The sequence below is a fragment of the Pan paniscus genome, chromosome X (assembly GCF_029289425.2).
Source record: "Pan paniscus chromosome X, NHGRI_mPanPan1-v2.0_pri, whole genome shotgun sequence".
NCBI lineage: Eukaryota > Metazoa > Chordata > Mammalia > Primates > Hominidae > Pan > Pan paniscus.
The window spans coordinates 154,736,641-154,757,323 of NC_073272.2; the positions used below are offsets into that span (position 1 = coordinate 154,736,641).

General features: G+C 45.3%; 1 protein-coding gene and 2 non-coding genes across 3 annotated transcripts; all 3 read left to right on the forward strand.

The window, feature by feature from the left end:
- Positions 1-5,432: 5,432 nt before the first annotated feature.
- DKC1 (dyskerin pseudouridine synthase 1) lies at positions 5,433-19,736 on the forward strand. Its single transcript, XM_003809960.5, has 15 exons — positions 5,433-6,021; positions 7,966-8,033; positions 8,511-8,597; positions 8,976-9,067; positions 9,286-9,470; positions 10,067-10,131; positions 10,326-10,452; positions 11,365-11,495; positions 11,905-12,048; positions 13,501-13,621; positions 15,883-16,001; positions 16,657-16,760; positions 17,251-17,329; positions 18,245-18,382; positions 18,838-19,736. Exons 1-15 carry the CDS (start codon positions 5,763-5,765, stop codon positions 18,904-18,906), a joined length of 1,788 nt encoding a protein of 595 aa, XP_003810008.2. The 5' UTR covers positions 5,433-5,762; the 3' UTR covers positions 18,907-19,736.
- Positions 11,591-11,722, forward strand: LOC112438580 (small nucleolar RNA SNORA36 family). Its single transcript, XR_003026986.1, has one exon. It is a non-coding gene; the product is annotated as a small nucleolar RNA SNORA36 family (small nucleolar RNA).
- On the forward strand, positions 17,054-17,182 carry LOC112438587 (small nucleolar RNA SNORA56). The gene has a single exon (XR_003026992.1). It is a non-coding gene; the product is annotated as a small nucleolar RNA SNORA56 (small nucleolar RNA).
- Positions 19,737-20,683: the final 947 nt, after the last annotated feature.

Consider the following 20,683-nt stretch of genomic DNA (forward strand, 5'->3'; position numbering starts at 1 on the left):
CTGGCCGGGCACAGTGGCTCAAGCCTGTAATCCCAGCATGTTGGGAGGCTGAGGCAGGCAGATCACCTGAGGTCAGGAGTTTGAGACCAACCTGGCCAACATGGTGAAACCCTGTCTACTAAAAATACAAAAATTAGCCAGGCGTGGTGGTGCATGCCTGTAATCCCAGCTAATAGGGAGGCTGAGGCAGGAGAATCGCTTGAACCTGGGAGGTGGAGGTTGCAGTGAGCCAAGATTGAGCCATTGCACTCCAGCCTGGGTGACACAGCAAGACTCTGTCTCAAAAAAAAAAAAAAAAAGTCAGCAAAATCCCCACATTGGGCCAGGCACGGTGGCTTCATGCCTGTAATCCTAGCACTTTGGGAGGCCAGGGCAGAAGGATTGCTTGAACCTAGGAGCTCGAGATCAGCTTGGGCAACATATTGAGACCGTGTATCTACACAAAACCCAAAAATTTGCTGGGCATGATGGTGCATGCCTGTAGTCTCAGCTACTTGGGAGGCTGACATGGGAAGATGACTTGAGCCCAGTAGGTTGAGGCTGCAGTGAGATGTGATCACACCAATGCACTGACAGAGTGTGAGACTCTGTCTCAAAAGAAAACAAAACAAAATTCCCACAATGATTTCCTGACCTACAGAATGAGGCCATCATGACAGAAAGGCCCAAGTGGAAACCCCTAGAGTTTCCCCTTCTCACAAAGTGTAAATCAAAACAAATAATACCACATACTTAGGAGCAATTTCAGAAATTAGTTCCCGCATCAAAGACTTGAAAAATGCAGGGAAGGAAATTCCTATCACACCCTCATTTAATTCATCCGTTTGGCCTGCACAGCAGTTGGTTAGGTCTTGGTGAACGTGGCAGTTTTAAACCAGGACTCCAGAATTCTTAACACTCCTCCCACTGAGAGGTGGGGTTAATGTTCCCTCCCCTTGAACCTGAGCAGGCTTGTGGCTGCTTCAACCGTAGACTGCAACAAAAATGGCATGATGAGACTTCCAAGGCCGAGTCATAAAAGGTGATGCAGCTTTTTGCCTTTTTCACTCTAACCCTTGCTTTGGAGGTCCTGAGCCACCAAGTACAGACTCCAGCTAGTCTAAGGCTGCCACGCCATAAAGAGAGGCTGTGTGTAGTAGGTGCTCAAGTTCCAGTGGAACCCAGCCTTCCAGCCATCCTAGTATAGGCAACAGGCATGTTAGTGAAGAAGCTTCCAGAAGATTATAGCCTCCAGCCATCCTGTCACCCCTATCCATCAAGTCATCTCAGCCAAGACCTGAGACATTACAGAGCAAAGAGAAACCATTCTCACTGTGTCCTGTCTTGATTTCTTACCTGAAGAACCTGTCAGCACAATGAAATGGCTGTTTAATGGCACTAAGTTTGGGGATGGTTTGTTATGCAGCAGTAGAAACCTAAACTGTGGACATTAAACGACTGTGGATCACTGAAAGCATAATCAGGTGGTTATTTCAATTGCTGCTACGGTTACAGGTGTGATCTATTTGCTAAAACAATTCCATACCTCTTCCAACATTCTGTAGGCAGCCGTTGATCTGGCCAATGATAAAATGGCCTGTTGAAGATTCTGCTGTGTTGCTAGTTGGGACACAACACTCTTGTGAGGATCTGGACCATACGCTGAACTACAAACCATTAAATGGTGCAGTTTTTCTCATGGTCAGAATATAAGAGGTCTGGAAAACAGAGTTGAGGTGGGGAATGGCATATCTCACAGACAATGGTGAATAATCTGCCTTCAGAATTTTTGCTTCTCAACCTCATGACTTTGTACCTGGCTGGTTTAGATTCTAGTACCCAAGAAAAACATGCTTCCACTTATGAGAATTGCTCCACTAACTTGGAAACAGAGCCACTTGGCCACTTCTGGCTCCTCATTGCCATTACCCAATCCTCCCCTCTCCAGCTGACTTCCAGTTACAACTCGTTGCCCAGAATTGTGCCGCATGGCCACCCTAACTGCAAGAGAAGCCAGTAAATGATGTGACAAAGGATCTGACTGGCTTAGAGTGACTGTGATGCTTGCCCTGCTGCTGGGCACAGTGCTGTCCTGGCCAAAACTGGGGCTCTGTTATGGAGAAAGAAGAGGAAAGGGATGTCTGTTAGGCAGCCAACTAACTGCTTACCACACATGACCTAGTGAAACGTTTTAGAAGCAGTATAACCCTACAGGACCTGAGGGCAGGAGAGCAGGCTGGGAACTAAAGAGCATCCATGCAGGGCATTGTTAGGGGCTTTTCTCTTAGAGTACAAAAAGATATTTAGAGCTATTGTTTCACATGCCTTTCTTTAAATGTGATTTTCAGTTTTTACCTCTGCCAACATCCACTAAAGTCTTATTTAATGGTATAACTTGATGTGGTGTGGTGCTGTGAAGGTGAGAGATGAGACATAAACAATTTTGAGGCCTACCCTTAATGTTCACTCACCCCACTCTTTAAACCTGTTCTTTCTTGAGTCCCACAGTCTATAATACCCTTCCAATAATAACAGTCTGTTTCTTGTACTTCCAAACAAAACATTTCTAAGTGGCACAAGATTTGGTACTAGAAGCAAAGTCTTCCATGAGTCTTGCATTCAGACAAATGCAAGAATTTTGTTTTGGTTACCTGGCTAGATGTGGTGAAAACAATGTGGTGAAAAATAATCTGGGATGGGAATCTAGTAGCTTACAGCATTTATTAGCAAAACACCTCCTTCAATCCTTGTACACTCTCACCTGAACTCTATCGTCCATTGCAGTTAAAGCTCTGGGATAGGCTTCTTGGTCCAGGCATCACCTCCACATGAACCTCTATTCCAGCGTCTATACCAAGAAATCAGCCTGATTTAAAATGATCTTCTCTCTTTTTGGGTCAAGAACCTTCACATATCATTTACATAAATATTACCTGTTTCCTGGTACATGTTTGCAAACTCCTACTACTGTTTTCATATGCAAGCTTTCTCCTGATGCATGACTTAAATTGTTCAGTTGAGGCAATGTAGAGGTTAACTCTAGTTACAGGCCTGGAGACACTGGGGTGGGAGAGTAGGAGGGAAGTGCCTTTGCTTCCCTGCTAATTCCCTCATGAGACAGTAAGGGAACCTGCAATCAGATAAACGTGGGGGTTGTTTAACAATGGAGGCTCAGTAAGAGTTGGGGATTCTGGGGACTCCCAATTCTCCAATTTACTCCCATTTCAAATCCCAGTGTTCTATGCTTTTCTGATCGTGGCCCCAACCTTTACTAAGAGAACTGAGAAGGCTGCGAACTCACTGAGTTTTGTAATTTGGAAAGGTGATGGGTCAAAATTTTAAAGTTTGGTTTTTAGTTGTTTTATTCTTGTGCCTGTAAAAGATAAGTAATTCCTTAAGCATTGTTATAGAAATTCCCTCTGTGACCCAAACCAAAAATTCAAGGAATTTGGCTGTCATTTAGATGATCCCAAACCATCATGAGTGGCCATCCTATCCCACAATTCTTGAAATCCTGTGCAACCATCACCAAAATGTAATTTTAGAACCTTTTTTTATCACCTCAAAAAGAAACTCTGTGCCCATTAGCAGTCATTCCCCATGTTCCCCTAAATTCCTAGGCCAAGGCTACCACTAATCTGCTTTTTGTCTCTAGATTTGCCTAGTCTGGATATTTCCTATAAATGGAATCACACAAAATGTGGCCTTTGGTGAATGGCTTCTTTCACTCAGCATAATGCTTTCAATGTTGTATCCATGTTGTAGCATGGATCAGTACTTCATCCCTTTTTATGGCTCCATTGTATGAATAGACCACATTTTGTTTATCTATTCATCTGTTCATTTTGGTTGTTTCTACCTTTTGCCTATTGTGAACAGTTCTTCTATGAACATATGTGTACAACCATCTATCTAAAAATCCATTTTCAATTCTCTTGGGTCTATACCTAGGAGTAGAATTGGTGAGTCATATGGTAACTCTGTGTTTAACCTTTCAAGGAATTGCCAGACCATTTTCTAAAGTGGCTGCATCATTGTACTTGATGGTACTCATGGTTTGGTCAGACAACACCCAGTTTATCATGGGCAGGTCAGGTCTTAAGACCACATGTATCACAGTCATTCCGTTTCAGTAAATAATTACAGCAAGCCAGGAGCTTTTCCTCCTGGCAAATTATTATTTTTTGTGTGTGGAGGTCTTAGCTTTAAGTTTATTTCAAATTCCAGAGGGCTGAACTGTGAGTCTCTTATTAAAGCTTGGAAAAGGCTCTGTGTAGCATCCTAATGGGATATGCCATCTCCAGAAAATGGCCCACTGAGTGTCATGCTTCTTTTTTAGCAAGCAGAGGGTTCCAAGTAAGGCAACTTGTCTTTCTCTTTGGAGGGACCGTCTCAACATGCCTCAGCCCACTGGATGCCCAGGAAGTTCACTGAGGTGTCACCTCCCTGAATTTTCAAGGGGCTTCTCTCTCACCTTGTGGTGAAATATTTGCCACTTCCTATGCATCAGGTCCACTCAGCATGATGTCTTGGGGTACAGTGAGATGATCAAATCAGTTCCCAGGGACTCAATTATGATAATGTGCCAGAGGCTTCCTTTGTTCTTTCCTTCCATTATCACCCTCCGCCCTTGAGTCAGGAAGCCCCTCTGGGAATTTATCCAGCTACCAATTGTGTTTATTACAAGTATGGATTCAAGAACCGGGGAAAGAGCCACAGGGTGGCTGATAGCGAAAGGGACGTGGGCTGACTCCACTTCTGACCATTGGACCAAGTGGCATTCTACTTCCCCAGCGATTCACACAGGCTAGTGCAAGCCCCTGGTAAATGGCCACGGGTCCCACGAGAAGGGAGGAGGCAGGCTGAAAGTACACACTTGTAGCGTTACATGTGCCTGGCCTCACCTTTACAGGCTCACCTCACGGGCTCTGGCCTGTGGACTGACTAGATCTGGGAATTAGATGAGGCACCATGATTTTCCATTGTGGTGATTCAAGGCAGAATGCCTTTAGCCAGACCTAGAGTTACCGGGGTTATACAGATCATGATGGCTTACTACAGGACACTGTGATCAATTAGACACCACCAAAGATCCCTGGGGAGAAATCAGTTTGGTTCCAGCTTCCAGCCCTGCTGCCTATCATGATACCCAGGCTCATCCTGTTTCTATGAGATTTAGTGCTAGTGCTTTGTCTCTGCTGTTTGGCGTGAAGCCCGGTCGTAGAGTTCAAATTGAGGTGTGCTGTGAGCATAAACGCACACACCGGAAAGTCTTTGCGGGGACAAAAAAAAAAACCAATGTAAAATACCCCATTCATACTATTGTGTTTTGCCTGTATGTGGAAATGATAATATTTCGGATAGGCTGGGTTAAAAAAATTCATTATAAATCATTTTCACCTTTTTCTTTTTACTCTTCTTTCATGTTGCTGCTGGAAAATTTAAAAGTCAATATGTGGCACGCACACTACTCCTATTGGCCATCTGCTCTAGCTGGATGGGAACTGCAAGCAGCAAAGGGCTTTCAACCTCTCCGAGCTTCAACATGTTCACTTATTCATCAGGACTGATCCAACAGCAACCTGAAAGGGTCGGTGTGAGAAAGCAAAGAAAGAGGTACTGTTTACGGAGCGTTCAGCCGTGAGCCCAGGCGCAGGCGCGGAGCTAAACCCGGAGGTGAAGCAGCTACAGCTGGGGCCACGCCCACAGACTCCGGGCTGTCGGGGCGGGCGGCACTCGCGCTTCCAGCCTGGGCCAACCAGGCTGGTTGAGGCTCGAAGCGCATGCGCGGTCTCGCCCCCCGTACTGGCCGAGCCAGCAAATCGCATTGCGCGGACGACCAGCGGGCGCCTCGGATTCCGCCCCCGGGATGGCCCCGCCTCCTCCCGCCCCGCGGCAAGGCACGCACAGGGCAATGCGCGGGTGGGTGGGTCCTAGCAGCGCGGCCTGACGGGACCAAGGCGGCGGGAGTCTGCGGTCGTTCCCTCGGCTGTGGACCGGGCGGCACGCACGCGGTGCAGGGTAACATGGCGGATGCGGAAGGTAAGGGCTGCAGGCTTCCGGGCCGTGCTAACTCCGGGCGACTCGGGGAACGGGGGTGGGGGGATGGTATCGGGGCCCGCGCACGCCTCCCTCTGGTTCCCGCCGGCGTGTCGGCCTCTTTACCGCCCGGCCTTAAGCCGGCCTTGTCTCTCGGCCCTGGCTCCATGGCAAGGGCGCGAGAGTGGGAGCCCCTCGCGGTGACTTGGCATGATGGGGCTCGGCCCTCTCACCTCCCTGGGGTCCGGGTCGCCGTCGAAAGACATCTGCCGTGCTGCCCACCCCGCGGTGGCGTGGGACGTGGCAGTGTCTGTGCTGCTGCCAGCCCGGACGCCGCCGTTACAGCTCCATGCGACTAGGGGAGCAAGGGTAGTGGAAACGGGCCGAGAAGAAAAGGAGCGGAGGGACGCCGGAGCAGGGATAGAGCTCCGAGTTGCAAGAAAGTTCTAGAGGCCACAAGCCCGCGGGGACAGTCGAGTGGTCGCTTATGGAACTTTCCGGCCCCCTGCGTGAGCGCTTCTGTGGGATGTTTAAGCTCTGCCATAGCCACGTGGTGAACCGGAAGGGAAGCCGACACGTGCAGTAGCCTACAGTCAGTTACCCAGCCATGCGACCCATACATTTGGCCTTACACACCTTGTTTTCTCGCTTACCTACGGATATACGTTCTAAGAAATGGGTCGTTAGGCGATTTCATCATTGTGTGAACATCAGAGGGCTCTTACACAAAGCTAGGTGGCATAGGCTACTACACACCTAGGCTGTATATGGTGTAGCGTATGGCTCCTAGGCTTCAAACCTGGACAGCATGGTATTGTGCGGAATGCTGTAGGCGGTTGGGACACAGCGTCGAGAGTTTGTGTACTTAAACATGTCTAAGCAGAAAAAGGACAGTAAAAACATAGCACAGGGCCGGGCGCGGTGGCTCAGGCCTGTGATCCCAGCCCAGGCTGGCGGATCACCTGCGGTCAGGAGTTCAAGACCAGCCTGGCCAACATGGTGAAACCCCGTCTCTACTAAAAATACAAAAAATTTAGGTGGGCGTGGTGGTACACGCCTGTAATCCCAGCTACTCGGGAGGCTGAGGCACGAGAATTGCTTGAACCTGGAGAAGGAGGTTGCAGTGAGCCCAGTTCCTGCCACTGCACTCCAGCCTGGGGCAAGAGTGTGACCGTCTCAAAAAAAAAAAAAAAAAAAAAAAAAAAATATATATATATATATGTGTGTGTGTATATGTATATTATATATGTGTGTATTATATGTATGTATATTATATATATGTATATTATATATATATAGTACACAAGGTTATAAGTGGTGCACCCGTAGAGGAGGGCACTTACCATGAATGGAGCTTGCTGAGCTGGAAGTTGCCCTGGTTGAGTCGGTGACTGAATGTGAAGGCCTCAGACATTACACTACTGGAGACTTTATAATCTGTACACCTAGGCTACACTAAATTTATAAAAATATATTTTTCTTCAGAATAAATCAACCTTAGCTTACTGTAACTTTATAAACTTTTTACTTCGACTGTTGTAATAATACTTAGCTTAAAACAAACACATTATTTAGCTGTACATAAATATTTTCTCTGCTTATCTCCTTATTTATAAAGTTTTCTATTTTAAAATTTTTTAATTTTTTTCTTAAAAAATTTTTTTTTGTTAACTAAGACACAAACACAGCACACACAGTAGCCTTGACCTACACAGGGTCAGGATCATCAAGACATCACTAGGAGATAGGAATTTTTCAGCTCTGTTATAATCTTATGGGGGCCACCATCATATACGCAGTCTGTACTTGCAAAACATTATGTGGCATGTGACTGTAATTGTAGACCTAAAATCCATTTCCTACCTGCCCTAATTTCGGTCTTTATTTTAAACCCTTGTTTCATTTATTCTTGGGGAAAATTCCCAAATCCTGTGTTTGTTTTTTTAGTAATTATTTTGCCAAAGAAACATAAGAAGAAAAAGGAGCGGAAGTCATTGCCAGAAGAAGATGTAGCCGTGAGTAGTAATGTGTTTGACTTCACTTTGACTAAAAAGAAAGTTTACTTAAATAACAAACTAAAGGAAAGAAGTGTTTTTAAAGGTTTCCAAGGAATGAGCCAGCATTGGTAGTCATTGTGTAGATTCGAAAAAGCACTGAAATGACACAGCCCCAGACAGTCCAAGTGTCCTTCAGGCATAGCTTACTAAATGGTGCTGGCCTTACCAACTGCTGTCTCTGAATTTGTCTTCCTTATGCCACCCACAGACCCGCCATCCCCCTTTCTCTTTAAATGTTTGGACCCATCTTAGTGACATTTCACTTCCCCTCTGTACTCCTGGTTCATTTCTTCTCTCTCTTTCCCTTGGAGGTCCCAGTGAAAAGTCATAGGAAGCCTTGTTTTCTGTTTAAAAGGCTTACATTTCCGTGGCAGTAATGGAATTGTTCAGAATCGGGTGGGAAGTTTAATAGGTTATATTTCTGTCCTGTCGAAGGAAATACAACATGCTGAAGAATTTCTTATCAAACCTGAATCCAAAGTTGCTAAGTTGGACACGTCTCAGTGGCCCCTTTTGCTAAAGGTATGTGGTTAAAATCGTGCATCAGATGAATGCCTGCTTTTACGTTATTTCCAAGTGTTAAACAATTGATTGAGAATGCTTACTGCTGGCATCCTTGACTTTGGGAAGTGCCCACTGATACAGTTTAAAGCAGGATTCCTTAAGGTATCTGAAATGAAGAACCAAGTTTTAAAAAAATTGGCAGTGCACTCAACACTGTTGTAGAACACATGTCCCCACAATGTTAAATTGCTAAGTTTGTCAACAGTTCTCAGTTTTTGTACTTAGTCCGTCTTGCAGACCTATGCCAGTTTGTGGGCCACATAGTGGTACTGACTCTTTTTTTTACATGTGCTCACGACATGGTATTTTGTTTTGTGTTGTGTCGTTGCTTTGTAGAATTTTGATAAGCTGAATGTAAGGACAACACACTATACACCTCTTGCATGTGGTTCAAATCCTCTGAAGAGAGAGATTGGGGACTATATCAGGTAAGTGTTGGGAGGAGGCACTGTGCAAACTTACTTTCTTTTGAAAATGCTTTCACATCAGCTATTCAGGAAGGCAGTGGCATGCCAGAATAGCTTTGTCTTGAATATATAACCTGTACCCGCAGTGAATTATTTTTCTTTTTAACTCTTCAGATTTGTTGTTTCACTGGAGCATAAGAGTGGGTGATACATTAATTTTTTTTTTTTTTCCATTCCAGGACAGGTTTCATTAATCTTGACAAGCCCTCTAACCCCTCTTCCCATGAGGTGGTAGCCTGGATTCGACGGATACTTCGGGTGGAGAAGACAGGGCACAGTGGTACTCTGGATCCCAAGGTGACTGGTTGTTTAATCGTGTGCATAGAACGAGCCACTCGCTTGGTGAAGTCACAACAGAGTGCAGGTATGTGGGAGAGGGAGGGAAGGACTGGCTAGAGTGAAAAGCTTTCTGTATTTCCCTTCTATGTTTTGTCTGCTGGAAACTATTTCTTCCTTAAGAAAAAAAAAAATCCTAAAGCAAGGATATTGTTTTGGTTTCTGTGTACGTTCTGTCCCCTGCCAGATCTTAGTGGTCCGCGCTTTTTGGAATTCCACATACTAAGCATGTATTCATCAAGCTGACTGGATCCATTTGTCCGGGTTCAGCTCTCAGCTTGTCACTCCAGGCTTCTCACTCTGTGCTACCGCTTCTGCCTAAAGTATCCTTCGTTCATTTTGATCTGAGAAAAGCCTGCTTATCTTGCAAGGCTTTTTCCACGCAGCTTCTACACTGGGTACTCCCAACTGTCCCTGTTAGTACATTGAATTCCCAGTGAGAAAGTGTCTTCATTCTTTCCCACATCATCACCATGAAATCTCTCTTAATGCAAATTTTATAGAAACACAAGGTCAAACTGCCGCTTTTCCTGCTGTGCAAAATGGGAGTGACTGAGCATATAAGAAATATGGAAAACAGAAAACTCAGTGGCCACACCTGACTACTCTTTTGTCATTTTTCAGGCAAAGAGTATGTGGGGATTGTCCGGCTGCACAATGCTATTGAAGGGGGGACCCAGCTTTCTAGGGTAAGTCTGCAATTGTAGGGAGGACACCCTTTGTTGACTTGGATCTCTGAGCCCCTAAACATCTGGAGATGGGTTAGCTGTCCTGACTGACTCCTTTTGTCCCCTTTTCAGTCGGCTGCCGCAGCCAGCCTGGACCAGTGACTGCACATGTACATTCTGATGAGGTGTTTGTTTTCATTTGTGTTTGTTCTTAGGCCCTAGAAACTCTGACAGGTGCCTTATTCCAGCGACCCCCACTTATTGCTGCAGTAAAGAGGCAGCTCCGAGTGAGGACCATCTACGAGAGCAAAATGATTGAATACGATCCTGAAAGAAGATTAGGTGAGTCATTAGGCCTGTGAGTGGGTATGAACACATTCTTCAGGATTCTGTTCTCTTATTAAAAGTAGATGCCCTTGAAGTTGAAGACTTTCTGAAACCTGCCCTACAGCTGGGATATTGTCTGCGGGCGATAGTTTTTGTTATCTTTTGTTGAAAAAGTGAACAGTGCCTAGTAAAGTGAGATGGCTTTTACACCTTTTATGATGACTGCTTCTGCTGGAATTGAAATGTTTTCATTCTGCATTTGTGTAGTTCGGTGCTTTGTTCAAAGGTAAGTGTTTTCACCAAAGTATGTTTTGCATGTGTTTTTTATTTGTTGCAATTTTGACTGCTTAGAAGTTTCTGTTGTCAGAAGTAAATTTAAGACAATGCCAATTTTCCTCCCATCCATGAAACATACCATGCTGAATATACCTGCAACTTAAGTGTTAAAAATTCTGCTAATATCAGAATTACAGATTTTTTTTTTTTTTTTTTTTGAGACGGAGTCTCGCTCTGTCGCCCAGGCTGGAGTGCGGTGGCATGATCTCGGCTCACTGCAAACTCTGTCTCCCGGGTTCACACCATTTTCCTGCCTCAGCCTCCCAAGTAGCTGGGACTATAGGCGCCCGCCATCATGCCCGGTTAATTTTTTGTACATTTAGTAGAGACGGGGTTTCACCATGTTAGCCAGGATGGTCTTGATCTCCTGACCTCGTGATCCACCCGCCTCTGCCTCCCAAAGTGCTGGAATTACAGGCGTGAGCCACCGTGCCTGGCCAGAATTACAGATCTTTACAGCAAATGCTTATATTTTAAGAAGTGTGTCTGTCACCTCTAGTCTTGGTGGCTCAGATGAAGGATAACTGCATTTCTCAACCAGTGATGTATTTACAGTAGGTGCTGCTTTTCTTTTGTGTGTGTGTATCTTAGGAATCTTTTGGGTGAGTTGTGAGGCTGGCACCTACATTCGGACATTATGTGTGCACCTTGGTTTGTTATTGGGAGTTGGTGGTCAGATGCAGGAGCTTCGGAGGGTTCGTTCTGGAGTCATGAGTGAAAAGGTATGTGTTACGGGGCTAGAAGTTTTAGAGCTGGTTCTTACCATCTGCCAGCCTTTGATGGCATTCCACTTGCTTCATGTCGTGGGAAAGATGCTTTCCAAAGTGTTGAGTTCAGTCCAGGGCAGCTTCCCTGTTCTGTTAATTAAACTTTGGGACATTAAAATGGGCTAAGGGAGATGATTGGGTAGAAAGTATTATTCTATTCATTTGCCTCCCGGCCTACAAAAATGCCTGCTTGGGGTCTAATACTTCAACGGTTAAAGATGCCTGGAAGAGCCAGGACTGAAGAGGCTGAAGACATAATGAGCTTGGACTAGTAAACAAGTGACATTCAGTTTTAGGAAGTTTGGGGTCTGATGGGCTGAGATACAAATAAACTGAATTATTTTCATACATGGCTGCTTTTCAGGACCACATGGTGACAATGCATGATGTGCTTGATGCTCAGTGGCTGTATGATAACCACAAGGATGAGAGTTACCTGCGGCGAGTTGTTTACCCTTTGGAAAAGCTGTTGACATCTCATAAACGGCTGGTTATGAAAGACAGTGCAGTAAGTTCCGGGTTAGGAGTTTATATTTGGACAGAACGTACTCCAAAGATGAGGCTTGCTCTTTTTATTGTTTTCTTTGGGTTTTATTTTATTTTTTTCAAGTCCAAACCAAGTATATTAATTTAAAGTAAAAGTTTAATGGTAGGCATACTTAAAAATAAGGCACATTAGGCCAGGCACAGTGGCTGATGCCTATAATCCCAGCACTTTGGCAGGCTGAGGCAAGAGGATCACTTGAATCCAGGAAGGAGTTTGAGACCAGCTTGAGCCCAGGAGATCAAGGCTGTGAGCTGTGTTTTTATGATGATCAGAGAGTTGGCCTTTTATAAATTAAAACATTGTCTTTTTCTCTAACTTGAGGGATAAAAATTTCTGGATATTTAAAATGTTTGTAGTTGGTAATTATTTATATTCAAATCTTGTATAGATGTTCACATTTTTTGTATGTGTATAGGTTGTAATAAATACTGAAAGATGGCACCATAATAGTTGAAAAAACTCAGTCACAAAACAGTGGACAACATAAATGTGATGTCCTCCTTATCAAACCATTGGCTTCTGGGTGAATGTAAAGGGAGGGGAGAATGTGATCAAAAGAGGTCTAGGTGAGTGGAGATGGTATGAGGCAGATGGGTGCATTGGGTACCATTGAACCTCTGGAGAGGTAGCCTTAACTTGTACCCACTGACCTATAAATTCTGCACCAAGACTTGTGTGTGATTGGTTCAACAGGCCTCAGTAATCTTGTTTTCAAGTTCTTTAAGAGCCTGTTATTGCCTGGATCTCCAGTAAATCTGTTCTTTCTCCTCATAAGGAGGAGAGAGGAGTAATTAAGGAATGCCAAGGCTATTTTTATGTTTCAAATGAAAATACGGACCACGTGCGGTGGCTCACACCCATAATCCCAGCACTTTGGGAGGCCGGGCCAGGCAAATTGCTTGAGCTCAGGATTTTGAGACCAGCCTGGGCAATATGGTGAAACCCTGTCTCTATTAAAAATACAAAAATTAGCTGGGCGTGGTGGCGCGTGCCTGTAATCCCAGCTCCTTGGGAGGCTGAGAATCACTTGAACTTGGGAGATGGAGGTTGCAGTGAGCCGAGAATGTGCCACTGCACTCCACCCTGGACAACAGAGGGAGGTTCTGCCTGAAAATTAAAAAAAAAAAAGAAAAGAAAAAAAAAGAAAATACTTGTGAGTCTCTAGAACCTGAAAACCTGAAAGTCTTCTTTACTACTTTTGAGTCGTGTGTAATGTGCGGAGAGGTACCTAGCACGGTGAGGTGGCTGTTGCTCTTCTGAGTCCCTTCATGCCCCTTGCAGCTAGTGGGCTATAAGTGCCATCCCTGTTTCCTGGTGTCAGGCCCCACTCCCTTGTTGTCCTCCTTTACTCTGGTGTGGGAGTGGGGTGGAGGGCAGCAGCTGGGCCCCTTACACTTGGTGCCATCTCTGCAGGTAAATGCCATCTGCTATGGGGCCAAGATCATGCTTCCAGGTGTTCTTCGATATGAGGACGGCATTGAGGTCAATCAGGAGATTGTGGTTATCACCACCAAAGGAGAAGCAATCTGCATGGGTAAGAGGGGATGTTTATTTTTTAAATTGTAAATGTTTGTGGTTACATACTAGGTGTATATATTTATGGGGTTCATGAGATGTTTTGATACAGGCATGCAATACATAATAATCACATCATGGAGAATGGGGCATCCATCTTAAGCATTTATCCTTTGTGTTACAAACAATCCTATTTTACTGTTAGTTATTTATCACCTTAGTTATTTTAAAATATACACATAAGTTATTATTGATTATAGTCACCCTGTTGTGCTATTAAATAGTCTTACTCGTCTTGTTCATTCTTTTGGTTTTTTGGTGGTGGTGTTTTTTTTTTTTTTTTTTTTTTTTTTTTGAGACAGTCTTGCTCTTTTCACCCAGGCTGGAGTGCAGAGACGTGACCTCGGCTCACTGCAACTTCTGCTTCCCAGGTTCAAGCGATTCTCGTGCCTCAGCCTTCCGAGTAGCTAGGATTACAGGTGCACACCATGACACCTGGCTAATTTTTTGTATTTTTAGTAGAGACGAGGTTTTGTCATGTTGGTCAGGCTGGTCTCGAACTTCTGACCTCAGGTGATCTGCCCTCCCAAAGTGCTGGGATTACAGGTGTGAGCCACCATGCCGGGCCTGATTTTTTTTTTTTTTTTTTGTACCCATTAACCATCCCTACCTCCCTGCCAGCCCCCCACTACCCTCCCAGTCTCTGGTAACCATTCTTTTACTCTTCTCTGTCCATGAGTTCAATTGTTTCGATTCTTAGCTCCCACAAATAAGTGAGAACATGCAATGTTTGTCTTTCTGTGACTGGCCGATTACACTTAATATGACGATCTTCAGTTCCATCCATGTTGTTGGAAATGACAGGATCTCATTCTTTTTTAAGGCTGAATAGTAATCCATCGTGTATATATACCACATTTTCTTTATCCATTTATCTGTCGATGGGCACTTCGGTTGCTTCCAAATCTTGGCTACTGTGATCTCTTTGATAACACTGATTTCCTTTATTTGGGGTATATACCCAGCAGTGGGATTGCTGGATCCTATGGTAGCTCAATTTAGTTTTTCGAGGAACCTCCAAACTGTTCTTCATAGTGGTTATACTAATTTACATTCCCACCAACAATGTACAAAGGTTCCCTTTTCTCCACATCCTTGCCAGCATTTGTCATTGCCTGTCTTTTGGATATAAACCATTTTAACTGGAGTGAAATGATATTTCATTGTAGTTTTGATTTGCATTTCTCTCGTGATCAGCGTTGAGCACCTTTTCATATGCCTGTTTGCCATTTATTTGTCTTCTTTTGAGAAGTGTCTGTTCAAATCTTTTGCCTGTTTTTTGATCAGATTATTAGATTTTTTTTCCTATAGTGCTGAGTTCCTTATATATTCTGGTTATTAATCCCTTGTCAGATGGGTAGTTTGCGGATATTTTCTCCCATTCTTATGCATATGGATATCTAGTTTTCCCAGCACCATTTATTGAAGAGACTGGTTTTTACCCAGTGTATGTTCTTGGCACCTTTGTCAAAAATGAGTTAAATGTAGGTGTGTGCATTTGTTTCTGGGTTCCTTATTCTGTTCCATTGGTTTATGTGCCTGTTTTTATGCCAGTACCATACTGTTTTGGTTACTGTAGCTCTATACTATAATTTGAAGTCAGGTAATGTGATTCCTCCAGGTTTGTTCTTTTTGCTTAGGATAGCTTTGGCTATTTTGAGTCTTTTGTGGTTCCATGTGAAGTACCAGTGTTTTTTAACTTGTGAAAGCTTAGCTACTGTTGGATTGTCTCTTAAGACTTTAAATGCTCTGCGCACCCTCTTAGTGAATGAACCTTAGAGCTATTCATTTAATGGGTCTAATTTGTACCAGAAGTAAGCATGTCATCAGGATTCCTTAGCTCTGTGAGCAGGCAAGGCAGCCACGGCCTATGGACAGCAGCAGAAAAGGAATCCTTAAAACTTCAAAGGTTCTGTGGCCCCAAAGGGAGTGTGCATGCCGTTCTTATAGACGTCTTGAGCTGCAAGCCTGTTATGTGTATTGTTAGGTGCTTTGGTTAGGTGTTTTTTAACTTCAGAAGTTTAACGTCATTTCAAAGGCCTCCTTCTCATAATGGAGTATTTCCTCCATATGCACATCCTGAGCAAAGGTAACCCCAATTAAAGTAGTAGCTCAGAGTTTTAAAAGTTTTAAAGTGGCATGCAACAGTAGAATTGGGGCTCATCAATTATCAATTCTTTCACCCTTCAAATAATTCTTTTCTTTATTCAATGCCTATAGCTATTGCATTAATGACCACAGCGGTCATCTCTACCTGCGACCATGGTATAGTAGCCAAGATCAAGAGAGTGATCATGGAGAGAGACACTTACCCTCGGAAGTGGGGTTTAGGTCCAAAGGTAAGTGGTACTGGGTTGCGTGCCCTGCCAGGTTCTTTTGTTTGGCATTGTTGAATACTTGGGCAGCTCTTGGTGTGTTTCACCACCACAGCCTTGTATTGTGCTGGGCTCTGGGTTGTCGATGAGTGGAAACAGGCCCTGTCTTGGGCCTTAGAGATTTCAGTTTCATGAGGGGAAACAGTTGGGCATTACTCACGTAATCACACAGTGGAATGGCGAATTTCATGCACGTTAGTGGCTACCAAGGAGTGCAGAGAGGTGTCTGTCACCTGGAGTGTCCACAGTGGTCAAGGAGTCTGGTCAAGGGATTGTCTGTTAAGCCACACCGGTGTGAAGAGTGGGTTAGGTGTTGGTGAAGTGAAGAGGGGAGGGGAGAGTTCAGGGCATTGGGAGCAAGCAGCATGTGCAAAGGCAAAAAAGTAGAGTGGCTGCGGTGGGGACGTATGTCTGCAGAGGCTCTCACTAATAAGCTTTGTGATCTTCAACAAGTCCTGTGTGTGTTGGAGTTAGTGGGCAAATTCTGAATGCTCTGGAGAGGAGTTTGAGGCCCTGCTGAGAATACACCAGGGAGGAACCTTGTTCTATTCTTTGTAGTCACCATGCCCGCTTCCAGCATTGACACCATTCTAATGTTGACACCTTGATGTTCCACCAGGCAAGTCAGAAGAAGCTGATGATCAAGCAGGGCCTTCTGGACAAGCATGGGAAGCCCACAGACAGCACACCTGCCACCTGGAAGCAGGAGTATGTTGACTACAGGTGAGGGCAGGATGTTTCAGAGCCAGGGGTGGGTAGAGACGGCACACTTGCTGCCTTGATGCAGGAGTATGTCAACAACAGGTGAGGATGGGAAGGTAGAGCCCACTTGCCATCTGGACGCAGGAGTACATGGACAACAGGTGAGGAACAGGTGAGCATGGAGGTTGTAGAGCCCAGGGGAGGGGGAGTCACTTGGTTTGGGGCAAACTTGCTAAATGCAGGACCACAGGAACCAGCTCTTGGGCTCCCGTGAGATTTTGGCTGCCCAGGCCAGTTAGGGGTGTGGGCCTGCACGGCAGACAGTTATCCCTTTCTAGTCTGGCTCGTGGGACTCTAGAGGGAGTCAGTCTGCAACAGTAAGTGGTGAGTTCTTCTGTCAAGCGTCAGTATTTTGATGGTGGCTTTAGACTTGCCAGATAACACTACATAACATCAGTACTGCCCTGGAAAGCCATTCAGTGAATTTGACCTATTGCTACCTCTTTTTCAGTGAGTCTGCCAAAAAAGAGGTGGTTGCTGAAGTGGTAAAAGCCCCGCAGGTAGTTGCCGAAGCAGCAAAAACTGCGAAGGTGAGTGGCATGCTGTCCTCAGTTTGGAATGTGCTTAGGGAGATAATCCTAAGAGGCACTGGCATTCGTCTTACTTTGTGACTGTCCGCAGTCCAGCCATATACGCTAGCATCAGAGATGCAGCGCATACACAGGTAATGCTGCCTCATACCCTGGGGTGCTTGTTTGGGCTCTGCAGGCTCCTCTGATTTGTATTCTCTGTCCTATCTGCTGGGAGGAGGAATGTGGGCTCAGGAATCAGATCGGCCTCGGCTCCTACCTCAGCTATGGCAGCAACACAGTGATAGAATGGGTGGTGGTGTGTGTGTGTCAATTCTGGCCCCTGCCCTGGGTCAAATGGTAGGACAGATGTGTTGAAATCAGAGGCCATGGCTGTTGGACACTCGAGGCCATACAAAATTCAGCAGAGAGCAGAATTGCATCTTAACCTGGCACCACCCAGTGTTGAAAGAGTCAGTCAAGCATGGGTTGGCAACTCCACCCCATGGAGCTGCTGGCATTAGAGGACAGAATGACAGGTCTGCACTCAGAAACCGGGGGCGGTACTGAGTATCCTGCACAGGCTGTGTGGGAGGAGCTTCTGACTTGTCAGATGTGAATTCCTGCTTTGCCTGCTTTCTGTGAGAGGTCCTCGCAGTCATGAGAGAAACAGCTCCTCCGGGCCTTTCCACCCCAAGCCCCGTGCTGCTGCTGTGCTCCTTCTCTTGTGCCTGCCTCAAGGCTTCTTGGATTTGGGGGATGAGACTGTCTTCAAATCCTCAGTAAACTAAGGCCCTGTCCGGGTTTGTAGTCAGAAAACGTCCTGTTAGATTCAATTGGGATCTTTCTTGGTGCCTTGCTACCTTTTGACTCACTGAACCTTTCTTGTCCATTATTGCCCAAGATCTAACACTTAACCAATTGCTTTCATCTCAGCGGAAGCGAGAGAGTGAGAGTGAAAGTGAGGAGACTCCTCCAGCAGCTCCTCAGTTGATCAAGAAGGAAAAGAAGAAGAGTAAGAAGGACAAGAAGGCCAAAGCTGGTCTGGAGAGCAGGGCCGAGCCTGGAGATGGGGTGTGTGGAAACACGTTCAGGTTCCTTGGGCTGGCTTAGTCCCTGCGTGGGGAAAGAATTACCCAGGTGGTACCAGCTTTGTTACTCTTCTTGGAGGAGCTGTGGCCTGGGGGTGGGATGCCACCGAGTGCCTTTAGTGCTTCCCCGTGTTCCCTGTGGAATGGACAGATAGAGGCACCCGACCTCTACCCCTTATACTTAGAGCTCTATTGATGGTGGGTGGAGAGGATGTGTAGGATGGTGATCTGAATGTTTCCACTTCCAAAAGTAGACCACTAGGGTGTCACTGAAAGGTTTACAGAACTTTGTGTCACATGCAGCATTTAACCCAAAATATCCTTACAGGTCCTGAAAAAGGCTTGCTTGACTGTGGACCTTTACCAGATTTCCTTCTGGGAGAGTCATAGCTTTGTTAGTGGATGGTATCTGTGAGCTTTCATTCTCTTTCTTTCTAGGACAGTGATACCACCAAGAAGAAGAAGAAGAAGAAGAAAGCAAAAGAGGTAGAATTGGTTTCTGAGTAGTGAAGGCCACTTGAAGCATTGTGTCCAGCTGGAGGAGAAACTAAAGCCTTATTGAGAAAACATGTTATAGATCCTTTTGTTGCTGAGAGAGTGGAACATAGGTCCTAGACAGGGTGAAGAGTTCTGGCACATTTTAGCTGCTACTTTGAGACCTCGGTGATGTTACCTGGTGTGGTCATCCCATCTTGTCCTGTTTTAAGGATATGGGTGGTGAAAGATGAAAGAGGCAGAGTTTATCCCAATGACTTCTCTGTTTGAGTTGGGAAGCCTCACCTTCAGACCCAGTAACTGTCCGCAGCTGTCTGCTAGTGGTTGTCTTAACATCGTAGTCCTAGTTTGCATTTTTTAAATCCCCTCTGTTTAAAAGGTTTGTAAAACAAAAACAAAAAACTAAGTCTGCTCAGTGAAATGCTGTAGAACCCTAAATAAGTGGTAGAAGAGTGTCACTGAATTTTGTCTCTGAATTCAGTATAACTGAGTTTTTGTCCATGCTGGTGTCTGGGTTATAGGCCTGATGGGCCTGGTAGTTTTCCATCTTGTTCTGGCCTAGAGGTCAGTCCTTTGCACTTCCTCAAAGCTTGTGTACAGTGCTCACCTAAATCCATCTGACTACTTGTTCCTGTGCCCTCTTGTTTTAGGCCTCGTTTACTTTTAAAAAATGAAATTGTTCATTGCTGGGAGAAGAATGTTGTAATTTTTACTTATTAAAGTCAACTGGTTAAGTTTTTTATGTATTCCTGTTGGGTTTTCTTGTTGATCTCATGCTAGCAGAGCAAAAATTGTAAAATATTTTGATTAAAAATCTAGGGACCTTTATGTCCTATTTGAAATGTGATGCTTTTATGTTTGTTTTCTGGTTTTTACATTTTTGTTCTGTATCTTACACAGTCCACCTTGGGCCCTGTCATCTGATGTGAGATCAAGTACTCAGAGGCAGTGATTACCACAAAACCACTGATCTCTAGAAGAACAGAGAAGGAGAGGGTTAATGTATTTATACATAGTGGGCCTGGCAGGAGGGGGGGCAGGGTGAGTCGGGAGAAGGAAGCTGAGGGTGGGGACATGCAGGAATCTGAAGGCCTTGGTGACAGATTAGTGGAAGAAAGGTCTAGGGTTGCTTCCAATTTGGTATTAAGAACCAAGAAAGAGGCCGGGTGCAGTGGCTCACACCTATAATCCCAGTGCTTTGGGAGGCTGAGGCGGGCAGATCACCCGAGGTCAGGAGTCTGAGACCAGCCTGGCCAACATGGCAAAACCCATCTCTACTACAAATACAAAAATTAGCCAGGTGTGGTGGCGTGCGCCTGTAATCCCAGCTACTCGGGAGGCTGAGGCAGGAGAATCCCCTGGAACCTGGGAGGTGGAGGTTGCAGTGAGCCGAGATCCTGCCACTGCGCTCCAGCCTGGCAAAACAGACGACTGTCTCAAAAAAAAAAAAAAAAAAAAAAGCAGCGCTCTTGGATGCAGCGAGGCGAGGCCCTGAGCTGTAGCCATATCATGAGCCAGGCATGCAGAGTGGATCCCCAGCCCTGGCTCAGCGACCGGCCTCCACTGTACCACGGGACCCAGGCTTGGATTTTCTCTCGTTCTAAATATGTGCCCACAATGAGCTCTCCACTAGATACAACAACCTTAAGGGTGTTTTTCTACATGGGCATTAGCCAGTAGAGCCCTGCAGTGGGGGCAGAGAATGGGGACTCTTCCAGGGCACCAGTGTTTATCATCTGAACACAAGAGAGGCATCTTGTGTTAATGCTGTTGTCCAGGAGCTTAAGTG

Coding starts and splice junctions, on each gene's coding strand:
- DKC1 (XM_003809960.5), top strand. CDS start 5,763: ATGCGCGGTCTCGCCCCCCGTACTGGCCGAGCCAGCAAATCGCATTGC. Junction 16,002..16,656: donor AGTGGGGTTTAGGTCCAAAG/GTAAGTGGTACT, acceptor ATGTTCCACCAG/GCAAGTCAGAAGAAGCTGAT. Junction 16,761..17,250: donor CAGGAGTATGTTGACTACAG/GTGAGGGCAGGA, acceptor CCTCTTTTTCAG/TGAGTCTGCCAAAAAAGAGG.